Below are 11,092 nucleotides of genomic sequence, written 5' to 3'. Positions count from 1 at the left end.
CATCATCGGTGAACACCTTCATGTTGATCGTATCTTCTATACGACTCATGCTCGACCTTTCGGTCTCCGTGTTCCGAGGCCATATCTGTACATGCTAGGCTCGTCAAGTTAACCCTAAGTGTTTCGCGTGTGTTCCGAGGCCATGTCTGTACATGCTAGGCTCGTCAACACCCGTTGTATTTGAACGTCTGAATAAAACACCCGATCATCACGTGATGTTTTGAAACAGCGAACTGTCGCAACGGTGCACAGTTAGGGGAGAACACTTCTTGAAATTCTTGTAAGGGATCATCTTATTTACTACCGTCGTTCTAAGCAAATAAGATGTATAAACATGATAAACATCACATGCAATCAAATAGTGACATGATATGGCCATCATCACTTTGCTCCTTTTGATCTCCATCTTCGGGGCTCCATGATCATCATCGTCACCGGCATGACACCATGATCTCCATCATCATGATCTCCATCATCGTGTCTTCATGAAGTTGCCTCGCCAACTATTACTTCTACTACTATGGCTAACGGTTAGCAATAAAGTAAAGTAATTACATGACGTTTAAGTTGACACGCAGGTCACAAATAAATAAAGACAACTCCTATGGCTCCTGCCGGTTGTCATACTCATCGACATGCAAGTCGTGATTCCTATTACAAGAACATGATCAATCTCATACATCACATATATCATTCATCACATCCTTTTGGCCATATCACATCACATAGCATAACCTGCAAAAACAAGTTAGACGTCCTCTAATTGTTGTTTGCATGTTTTACGTGGCTGCTATGGGTTTCTAGCAAGAACGTTTCTTACCTACGCATGAACCACAACGTGATATGCCAATTGCTATTTACCCTTCATAAGGACCCTTTTCATCGAATCCGATCTGACTAAAGTGGGAGAGACAGACACCCGCCAGCCACCTTATGCAACTAGTGCATGTTTGTCGGTGGAACCGGTCTCACGTAAGCGTACGTGTAAGGTTGGTCCGGGCCGCTTCATCCCACGATGCCGCCGAATCAAGATAAGACTAGTAACGGCAAGCATATTGAACAATATCGACGCCCACAACTACTTTGTGTTCTACTCGTGCAAAGAATCTACGCAATAGACCTAGCTCTGATACCACTGTTGGGGAACGTAGCAGAAATTCAAAATTTTCCTACGTAACACCAAGATCTATCTATGGAGAGACCAGCAACGAGTAGCAAGAGAGTGCATCTACATACCCTTGTAGATCGCTAAGCGGAAGCGTTCAAGTGAACGGGGTTGATGGAGTCGTACTCGTCGTGATTCAGATCACCGATGATCCTAGTGCCGAACGGACGGCACCTCCACGTTCAACACACGTACAGCTCGACGATGTCTCCCACGCCTTGATCCAGCAAGGAGAGAGGGAGAGGTTGAGGAAGACTCCATCCAGCAGCAGCACAACGGCGTGGTGGTGATGGAGGAGCGTGGCAATCCTGCAGGGCTTCGCCAAGCACCTACGGGAGAGGAGGAGGTGTCACGGGAGGGAGGGAGGCGCCAAGGGCTCAGGTATGGATGCCCTCCCTCCCCTCCACTATATATAGGGGCAGGGGAGAGGGGGGAGGCGCAGCCTTGCCCCCTCCTCCAAGGAAGGGTGCGGCTAAGAGGGGGGGAGGAGTCCATCCTCCCCAAGGCACCTCGGAGGTGCCTTCCCCCTTTAGGACTCTCCCCTTTTTCCTATATCTTGGCGCATGGGCCTCTAGGGGCTGGTGCCCTTGGCCCATGTAGGCCAAGGCGCACCCCCTACAGCCCATGTGGCCCCCCGGGGCAGGTGGCCCCACCCGGTGGGCCCCCGGGACCCTTCCGGTGGTCCCGGTACAATACCGATGACCCCGAAACTTGTCCCGATGGCCGAAACAGGACTTCCTATATATAAATCTTTACCTCCGGACCATTCCGGAACTCCTCGTGACGTCCGGGATCTCATCCGGGACTCTGAACAACATTCGGTAACCACATACAAACTTCATTTATAACCCTAGCGTCATCGAACCTTAAGTGTGTAGACCCTACGGGTTCGGGAGACATGTAGTCATGACCGAGATGTTCTCCGGTCAATAACCAACAGCGGGATCTGGATACCCATGTTGGCTCCCACATGTTCCACGATGATCTCATCGGATGAACCACGATGTCAAGGACTCAATCAATCCCGTATACAATTCCCTTTGTCTAGCGGTATGGTACTTGCCCGAGATTCGATCGTCGGTATACCGATACCTTGTTCAATCTCGTTACCGGCAAGTCTCTTTACTCGTTCCGTAACACATCATCCCGTGATCAACCCCTTGGTCACATTGTGCACATTATGATGATGTCCTACCGAGTGGGCCCAGAGATACCTCTCCGTTTACACGGTGTGACAAAATCCCAATCTCGATTCGTGCCAACCCAACAGACACTTTCAGAGATACCCGTAGTGTACCTTTATAGCCACCCAGTTACGTTGTGACGTTTGGCACACCCAAAGCACTCCTACGGTATCCGGGAGTTGCACAATCTCATGGTCTAAGGAAATGATACTTGACATTAGAAAAGCTTTAGCATACGAACTACATGATCTTGTGCTAGGCGTAGGATTGGGTCTTGTCCATCACATCATTCTCCTAATGATGTGATCCCGTTATCAACGACATCCAATGTCCATGGTCAGGAAACCGTAACCATCTATTGATTAACGAGGTAGTCAACTAGAGGCTTACTAGGGACATGGTGTTGTCTATGTATCCACACATGTATCTGAGTTTCCTATCAATACAATTCTAGCATGGATAATAAACGATTATCATGAACAAGGAAATATAATAATAATCAATTTATTATTGCCTCTAGGGCATATTTCCAACACTTACGACATATTGTGCAGGTTCATTCACACCAATGCTGCGCATGGTAAGAGAAACTTGGCCACGGTCGCCCGAATTATTGAACGACTCCCTCTTTACTCTAGGAATTCCCTGTTTGCAAACAAGAAGAAATACACAAAAAGTTAGATCAACACACTGAATCATGTGAAACAACATGGAAAGAAAAAAGAACGAATCACTTGGGCTGCCAATGCTTACCAAGAAGGTGGAGATGTCGGTTTTTGTAAGGACTTTGGTATATGCAGTGCGAACTGCAGCCCAGTCTGTTGCCGATGCAAGTGTTGGTTCCGTTGCCGGTGCACGGGACGGAGAGGATGCAAGTGCAAGTTCAAGCGTTGGTGCAGGTGCCGAAGGCATTGCTGGTGCTCGTGGCGGTGCGGCCGGTAGTACCGCTGCTGCTGCCGGAGATGGTGCTCCTTGTGGAGCTGGTGCTGGTGTTGGAGCAGGTGCCCGTGTCAGTGCTCGATCCTCCGGTAGATCAGTCTGATTCGCTGATGTGGTCGGTGCCCAATCCTCTGGTGGATCATACTGAGCTGCTGCCGCTGTCAGTGCTAGAGACAGTGCCCTCGAAGTAGGTGTAGGTGCTCAATCCGATGCTGGAGGTGGTACCGATGTGCGAGACAGCAACGCTCGTCTCTGGTCTGCTATGATTTCAGACTTCAGCTTTCTAACTCGGCTCCGTGACCTGGATCCAGTCTTTTTCTTACCTTCTTTTAAGGGACAAATGCATTTTTGCCCCTAGTTGGAACCTACCCACGGGGTTTGCCCCTTACTTTTCGACTATGCTCAGTTTGCCCTTAGATTTGCCTCCGAGGTCACCCAAATGCCCTTTGACCGTTTGACCAATACTTTGAAAATTTGTAACAAATTCATATGAACTCAAAAAAAAAAATATGCAAATACGATATCAAAATGTCCAGGTAAAGATTACCTTTATGTGCATGTCATTTGCATTCATGAAAAAAGTACCACACACATAATAGGGCACCCAACCACATATTTCTTCTTCAAAATTGCATGTATATTGAAACAAGACATTAACTATTAATAGAATTTAAACTTCGCAAGATCACCACACACATAATCAACAACATGTCAAATTGAACTTCAAATCCCCATATCAAATTCAAATGAAAACCACAGGCATAGTGCATCACCAACACATTTATTTTGCATAGGACATAAAAAGTACATAAAACATAACCTCTCAATTTTCATCTCCTCCATTGCCACTTATGTTCCCGTTGTCTCCGTGGCTTGGAACATTGGTATCATCGCCACCATTGATTTCATTGTCTTCATTGTCATCCATGTCTCCTCCCATCCCACCACTCATAGCACTACCCATGCCATCACTCATGCCTCCTCCCATGGTACCCACAAGACCATTCATGCCACCTCTAATGGCACCCATCAATCCACCCATTCCACCCACGAATCCTTCCATGACGCCTCCCATGGCACCATGAATCCTTCCATGCTTTCTCCCATACTTCCAATGGTTGCTCGCTTCCAACGGCCGCATCAATGCCAATTTTTTTCCATACCACACATAACAATTTGTTTCCATCCTCTTGGTAGTTTTGCAATCTTTCCTTCAGAGTTGCATCAACAAAACCCTCCTTATCGATGTCAAGATTGGGCTCCTCCCATTTGTGTGTCATATTATTGAGAGGAGGTACCTTGAGAAATAAAATCTTGAAATGCAACATTCATGTTTTGCAAAAAAGTTTCATCGTTGACACTAAATGCCTCAAAATTGAATAACATAGGCACACATCACCTACAATTGGATTGAAGAAGATGATTTTGCGACAAAGCTAGAAAAACAAAGATATTTTTTTCTACATTTGCGACATTTTGTTGAACGCGTGTGGACGTCAGCGGCCATGGCGTGTGACGCCGGTTCCTCCTCCACTGTCAGTGGCGGGGGAGGGAGAGTGCACCACCGCAGCAGCTGGAGCAGTCATGGCTGCACCGTTCGTCTTTTCAACTGCGGCGAGGTAGCCAACGATGGATCTCGCGGAGTCCACTTCACGTCGGCGCCGCCGGGTAGCTTCGGCTAGGCCTTTTCAGCAATGATGTGGTTTGGCCCATCCCCTCCGACTACGGCGGTGACACGTGGGGGCGCAAAAACGGCGTGGTGGACAAATGGCTTGGAGGCGACCATGACGATAATGGGAACCACCAGAGGAGTTGCTCCAGTGTGGCGGTAGCAGGGTGATAACGACACTCGAGTCGGAGGGGTCGTCCATGACGGTTCTGTGGCTGGCTGCGGTCCTGCGCGGGAACGTTTTGCATGGCGGTTGGGCAATCACATGCTGCCTGAAAAATGTTTTATGTGGATATTTGCAGCCAAGTGGTTGTAATTTAGGGCTGCCCAAATTTGGTTAGCAAAATTTATATAGCGCAGTTATTGGAGCACTGATTTTTGGTCTAAAAGCCCTAAAGAACGGTTAATTTGCCTGCTGCCTGTCGGAGACGCTGTGAACTGTCTCATGTTGATGCGCCGCTCCGCCACTCCCCGCCGCTGCTGCTTGCTCTCGACCTCCGCCTGCTCCCCAGCACAGTAGTCCCCGCTGTGCTCGCCCCCGCACCGCCTGCGCCGCGAACGCGACCTCGACAGCCCTTTCTCGGACGTGCTGCCCTGGCTCAGCCCCCGTGACCTTGACGGCCTCTTTTCCTGGGTTTGTTCATCGCTTTGACTGATGTAATTCCTCTGCAACTCTTTTCTTGCCATGGCCAATAGAGATAATAATTCCTCATTTTCCTTTCTTGATGTCCTACAGTGATGTGCATTTGATAAATAGTTGATGTCTAATTTCACGATTTTAATTTGCTTCCAGTTTTAGAGTTCGCCTGGTTAATTTGTGTAGGCTTTTCCATAATACACTTACTCTCACATTTTCAGTTATGGCATGCTTTACCTTACACATTATCACCTGCACGGGCATTCCTTTACATCTATGCAGTGAAGTGATGCATAGACTGGATAATGAATGATACCCCCTCCATCCCAAAATAAGTGTCTTAACTATAGCACAACTTTGTACTAAAGTTAGTATAAAGTTAAGACACTTATTTTGGGACAGAGGGAGTACGTTGTATAGATGTAAGTGGCGTATACAGTGAAGAATTCATGTTAGTAAGTTATTTAGCAGATGCATATGAGCTGGCAATTGTTGTGCTTCAGAATGCTTTGCTATGACTGTTTTTTAGTGTGGTGCTAGCTTTTATTGTTTGTTTCTGTCCACCTGTGCAGGTAGTCTTGGTAATTGTGAGAAGCTTAGTGAGGTATGGGGCATTAGTGAAGAATGATACACATCCAGTTCTGCTCAGGTATACATTTTGTTTCCCAGCTTCTGTTATTAGTTTTTCGGTTCCCCTATGAATCGTTCGACCGGTGGTTGTTCCAACAAAAGAGCTAGCCTTTATCCACACAAAACTTATGCCTTTTATTCATGTAAACAATTACAATGGTGGTTTGGTTACTAGGCTCGATTGTTTCTTATAAAATGGTTGTGCACTACAATATTTCAGTATGGTTTCTTCTGCTGTTACAAGCTTTTGCATGTCCCTCTTAGCCTTTTGCTTTCCTGTATATACTTTGTTTTGGCAGTGAACTACCTAAGAGATAAGGATGCCGACTTTGCTTCGAGCAACTACTATGAATTTAAGAGCTTTCTTGACTGCAGGCCATGGGCATGACAATAGGTACAAGGGGGTGTTGAGGACCACCATGGATGTGATTGGCAGTCTGCCTGCTACACAGAGCAAAACATGTTGTCTGAATAGGTTCAGATTTGAGCAAACCAGTTATAACCTGTATGGTGTTCAGATTTGTTATGGTAAGATTTGAGCAAATCAGTTATAGCCTGTTTGAATTTCAGATTTGTTATTGCAAGTTTGCCTCCTCCAGCAGACACCATTTTGTGCATACAAGATCAACTTCATTTGCCTCACTATTGTGAATGTACTTGAATATATTTGTTAGAGCATTGTGTTGGTGGTACTGCACTCAAATTGTGCAATCCACTATCATTGATGTCATTACTGTTGGTACATTATGTGGGCCAGAGAGTTAATTTTTAGACGCCTTTTCTTCCCTTCACAGTGAGCCGATGCCACTGAGATTTTGTAAGCTTAGAGCCTCGCTGTGGCTGCTGGGTGGGTCTTCGGGCTGAACAGTGGGTTTGTGGGAGGATGTTTGTTGATATATGAATAGTCCTCCCCCGCAAAAAAAAAAGAAAGATATATGAATAGTCCTCCATTCCATACCGGTGTGCGACTCGCATTGACCATCCCCCAACAAAAAAAGATAGGATACAGAAATACGCACACGCCAGCCTCCCTAAAATCGCACGTGGAGGACGCGGCTATAGCTGGGCACAGCAGAGCGCTCTGTTCCGTCTAGTAATGAATTGATTTGTGGCTAATGTGCAAATTTTTGGTGTGGAAAATGTCCGACATTATCATAGAGTTAAATGTAATTTTGTTCTTAATTTTTGTAATTGAACTAAACTATTCAAGATACTATCGTTATAAAGAACAATCTGTACTTCAGTTGCTGTTATTTTGAACTACTATATTTAAAACTGCAGTGGATTCTTTTTTTGTTAATCAGCATACCTTGGCTTAAAATCCTATCTCGGCCCCCATGTGCAAGTGATGATACATATCATTCTGTGATTGATGTGTGTAGAACTTGATATACACTGATGGAAGCTGCAAGGAGCGAAGGGGATGAGCTGATTGCGGATTATGTCGATTGCCTCATGTCCTTGGACAGCAATGCTCGGTCTGTCCAGAACGACAATCTGATTCTCGAAGGTCCAGTCATAGAAGCAGGAGTAGCTGCTTCGGTTGGTGGTATTACGGAGAAGGATGCCATGAAAGATTTTGTACCTCCAGAGGATCCTAAAGAGCCATTGCTAGGTATGACATTTGAATCTGATGAAGCAGCAAAGACTTTCTACAATGAGTATGCCAGGCACCCTGGATTTCCCTTCCGCGTTGGTAGGTCTCGCCGTTCGAAAGGTGCAGAGGAGGTTGTCATCATGAGGAGGTTTGTTTGCTCAAGGGAAGGCATGTACAGAAAGAAGAATCCATCATCAGATGAGGCTACAGAGAAGCGTGAGAGGATGTCTATGCGGGAAGCTTGCAATGCTATGATGGAGGTGGTCAGAGAATCAAACCATTGGGTTGTTTCCAAGCTTGAAAAAACTCATAATCATAAACTTGGCACCTGTAGTAGAGTTGGGTATCTTCGTGACAGAGGTTTGCTTGATGCCTCCAATAAGATCACTATGATGGGCTCAGACGGAGTGCCCTTTCCGAGGCAGAATATTCTTGGGGAAGGCGGAGACGCTCAAGGTCTTCTTGATTATTTGAAGAAGATGCAAGCCAATGACCCTGCTTTCTTCCATGCCATACAGGTCGACAAGAATATCTGTCTAATGAATGTTTTTTGGGCCGATGCTAGAGCTAAACTTGCTTATCAGCATTTTGGGGACGCTGTTACATTTGACACAACATACAAGAAGAACAAGTGTATGATGCCCTTTGTTACCTTTTCAGGAGTCAATCATCATCTCCAGCGTGTTATATTTGGATGTGCATTGCTTATGGAAGATACTGAATGCTCATTTGTTTGGCTATTTGAAACATGGCTGGCAGCAATGAGCGGGAAGGCACCATGTTCACTAATTACCGACCAAAATCGGGCCATGAAAGTTGCAATTGGAAGGGTTTTTCCGCATACCTGTCACCGCTTCTGCAAGTGGCACATTTTGAGTAGAACCAAACACAAGTTAGCTCATACATACTCTGAGCATCCTACTTCAATAGATGAGTCAGAAAGCTGTGTTGTTGAGTCTGAAACAATCAACACATTTGAAACAGCGTGGATGTCAACCATTGATACTTATGATTTAAGAAATAATACATGGCTTCAAGCAATGTACAATATCTGCCAAAAATGCATTCCTTTGTACCTGATGGATACATTCTGTGCAGAAATATCTAAAGCGCAGAAGTTAGAAACCATGAATGATTTCTACAAGAAGTATTTCAGTACGAATGTGACACTGGAAGTTTTTCTAACCCAATTTGATTTGAGCATCGAAAACCATTATGAGGAAGAAGCAAAAGCAGATATGGACACTTCTTTAAATTTGGTGACGACAAAGACTGCATCACCAATGGAAAAGCAGGCAGCACGTACCTACACCAAAGCAGTCTTTAGTAGATTTCAGGAAGAATTTACAGAGTCTTTGGCATATGTTATTCAGAAAACTAAAGATGGCTGCATAAGTGAATACAACATCATGAAAGATGAAAATTCATCCGATACATTCCGTGTGGCCTACAATGCTTCCAATAAGATGGCAAAATGTAGTTGCAAATACTTTGAGTTCTCAAGTATGTCATATTCTAGGAGTATTCAGAATAGTTGATCCACATTTACTTCCACCTGATTACTATTTGAAGCGTTGGACAAGGAAGGCCAGAGACAGTGGTTTATTAGAATACAAATGTGATAACCATCAAGATGATGCTTGTCAGTCCATCACAAGCCGTTACGATGTTCTATGTGCTGATGCCATCGGATGTGCTGAGAAAGGATCTGGATCAGAGACAGTGTACAAAGCAGCAAAAGATATCATACAGAAGGCATATGAAGAGATTATTGTTTATGAAAGAAATCCGGCGAGGGTATCACAAAGGGATGCTATAAACAACAATGAGGATGTCATGGTTGATGATAGCATGACTGATCAGTCTTTGCCTGATTCCAGAGGGAAGGTATGCCTAATGTTAAATATTACAAAATTTTCATGAGAATCATATTCTTAAAGCAGTTAACTACGTGAGCAAAGTTGGTACTCTCTCCATCACAGTTTACACGGCGCGCTTCAATCCTCATGCATTTCCACGACCGGAGGGATTTTAGGCTCGTTTGGTTTAATGCCCAATTAATTAGGATGTGGTAACCACAAGCAAGCCCACAATTTTCTCTCCATGTAGGTGTGTACGCGGGGTGGAAGCACTCCATGCATGTGTGTACACATTAATTTCTCTACTAATAGGCACCGTGCTATAATTACCAATGCTATTTTTTGGTCCAATCGCTAATCGCCTTGGTCCGAGAGATTGTTGAAGCGTGCTAAACTGTGACGGAGGGAGTAGTTGGTACTAGCGGTTATTGTTTTTGCTCGGTTGATCAGAGTGAGTCCTGGAGTACTTTTATGGCTTTATGTCAATTACTAAATGCTATGTAATTCCTAATTGAAATGATTCAAAACAGGAGCTGGACCATATTTTAAACTTTTTGAGATGAACATAGTGTTGCTCGTTGAAACTTGCTGCTCTCAGTTTTTTCTTTTCTGACTGAAAATATGAGATGGAAAAAAAACGCTATTTCCAATTTACATTTATCCAAAGTTTTCTTATCAGAGGGAAGCTATGCAACAACACTGCATTTTGTTTGCCTTTCAGGTGACTAATCTGCTTGGCCAGTTTCTTGTCTCCTCTTGGTCTCCCTGAATGTATTTTCTATTTACTGCTGGGGATTGCAGTTATCCACAATGATATGCTGTTAATTAGTTTGGTGGAGAATAGCATCTGACCCTGTCAAGATGAAAAGTGCTCCTGTGGATGGTAAATGAAAATGATTATTAGCAAAGAATTGATGCTGCAGCAATATGGTTTGAATTTGGTTCAGAAGAGCCTCTCAGATTGTCGGCATTCTTCTTTGAGCCTCTCAGAACGTATTGCCTAGGAGACTCGTGTGAACATTATGGCTGGTGGCACTGCTCAAACTAGGGAAGCAGTAAGAATTAAACGAGTGCAGCCCGTGGCAATACAATGCTACTGGTGTCCATTACATAGTTTTTGCATTGTTTTTTTTTTGTTGCTTTGATACTTTGGCTTGTACCAACTTTGTGGCGGATTATTTAATGGAAATGGACGGGGGAGGCCTGTTGTTTAAAAAAAACATTTTTTTTGTATGGCTACATCACATGCATGGAGTTAAAGGGAGGTGAAAACAATGCTATATATTTGTAGAGAGTGCTTTGACCACTACTAAATGGATGCAACTAGCCTCATATTATCATTTCTTTTGGCCAGTTGCAACTAGCCTCATATTATAATTTCGTTTGGGTTGCTGAACACATTCACCAGCATA

The 11,092-nt window shown here is 44.5% G+C and overlaps 1 protein-coding gene across 1 annotated transcript; it reads left to right on the top strand.

Annotated features, from left to right (window-relative positions):
• Positions 1 to 5,527: 5,527 nt before the first annotated feature.
• LOC119305263 (protein FAR1-RELATED SEQUENCE 5-like) lies at positions 5,528 to 10,865 on the top strand. The gene is made up of 5 exons (XM_037581834.1): positions 5,528 to 5,614; positions 6,167 to 6,243; positions 6,600 to 6,752; positions 7,607 to 9,708; positions 10,402 to 10,865. Exon 4 carries the CDS (start codon positions 7,623 to 7,625, stop codon positions 9,357 to 9,359), a length of 1,737 nt encoding a protein of 578 aa, XP_037437731.1. The 5' UTR covers positions 5,528 to 5,614; positions 6,167 to 6,243; positions 6,600 to 6,752; positions 7,607 to 7,622; the 3' UTR covers positions 9,360 to 9,708; positions 10,402 to 10,865.
• Positions 10,866 to 11,092: the final 227 nt, after the last annotated feature.

This window comes from Triticum dicoccoides, chromosome 5B (genome assembly GCF_002162155.2).
Source record: "Triticum dicoccoides isolate Atlit2015 ecotype Zavitan chromosome 5B, WEW_v2.0, whole genome shotgun sequence".
In the NCBI taxonomy this organism is placed as follows: domain Eukaryota; kingdom Viridiplantae; phylum Streptophyta; class Magnoliopsida; order Poales; family Poaceae; genus Triticum; species Triticum dicoccoides.
The sequence above is the reverse complement of the archived record's forward strand: the minus strand, read 5'-3'. Positions and strand labels throughout refer to the sequence as shown.

Bases quoted from the DNA above. Each gene is read 5' to 3' on its own strand.
- LOC119305263 (XM_037581834.1), top strand. From the start codon at position 7,623: ATGGAAGCTGCAAGGAGCGAAGGGGATGAGCTGATTGCGGATTATGTC.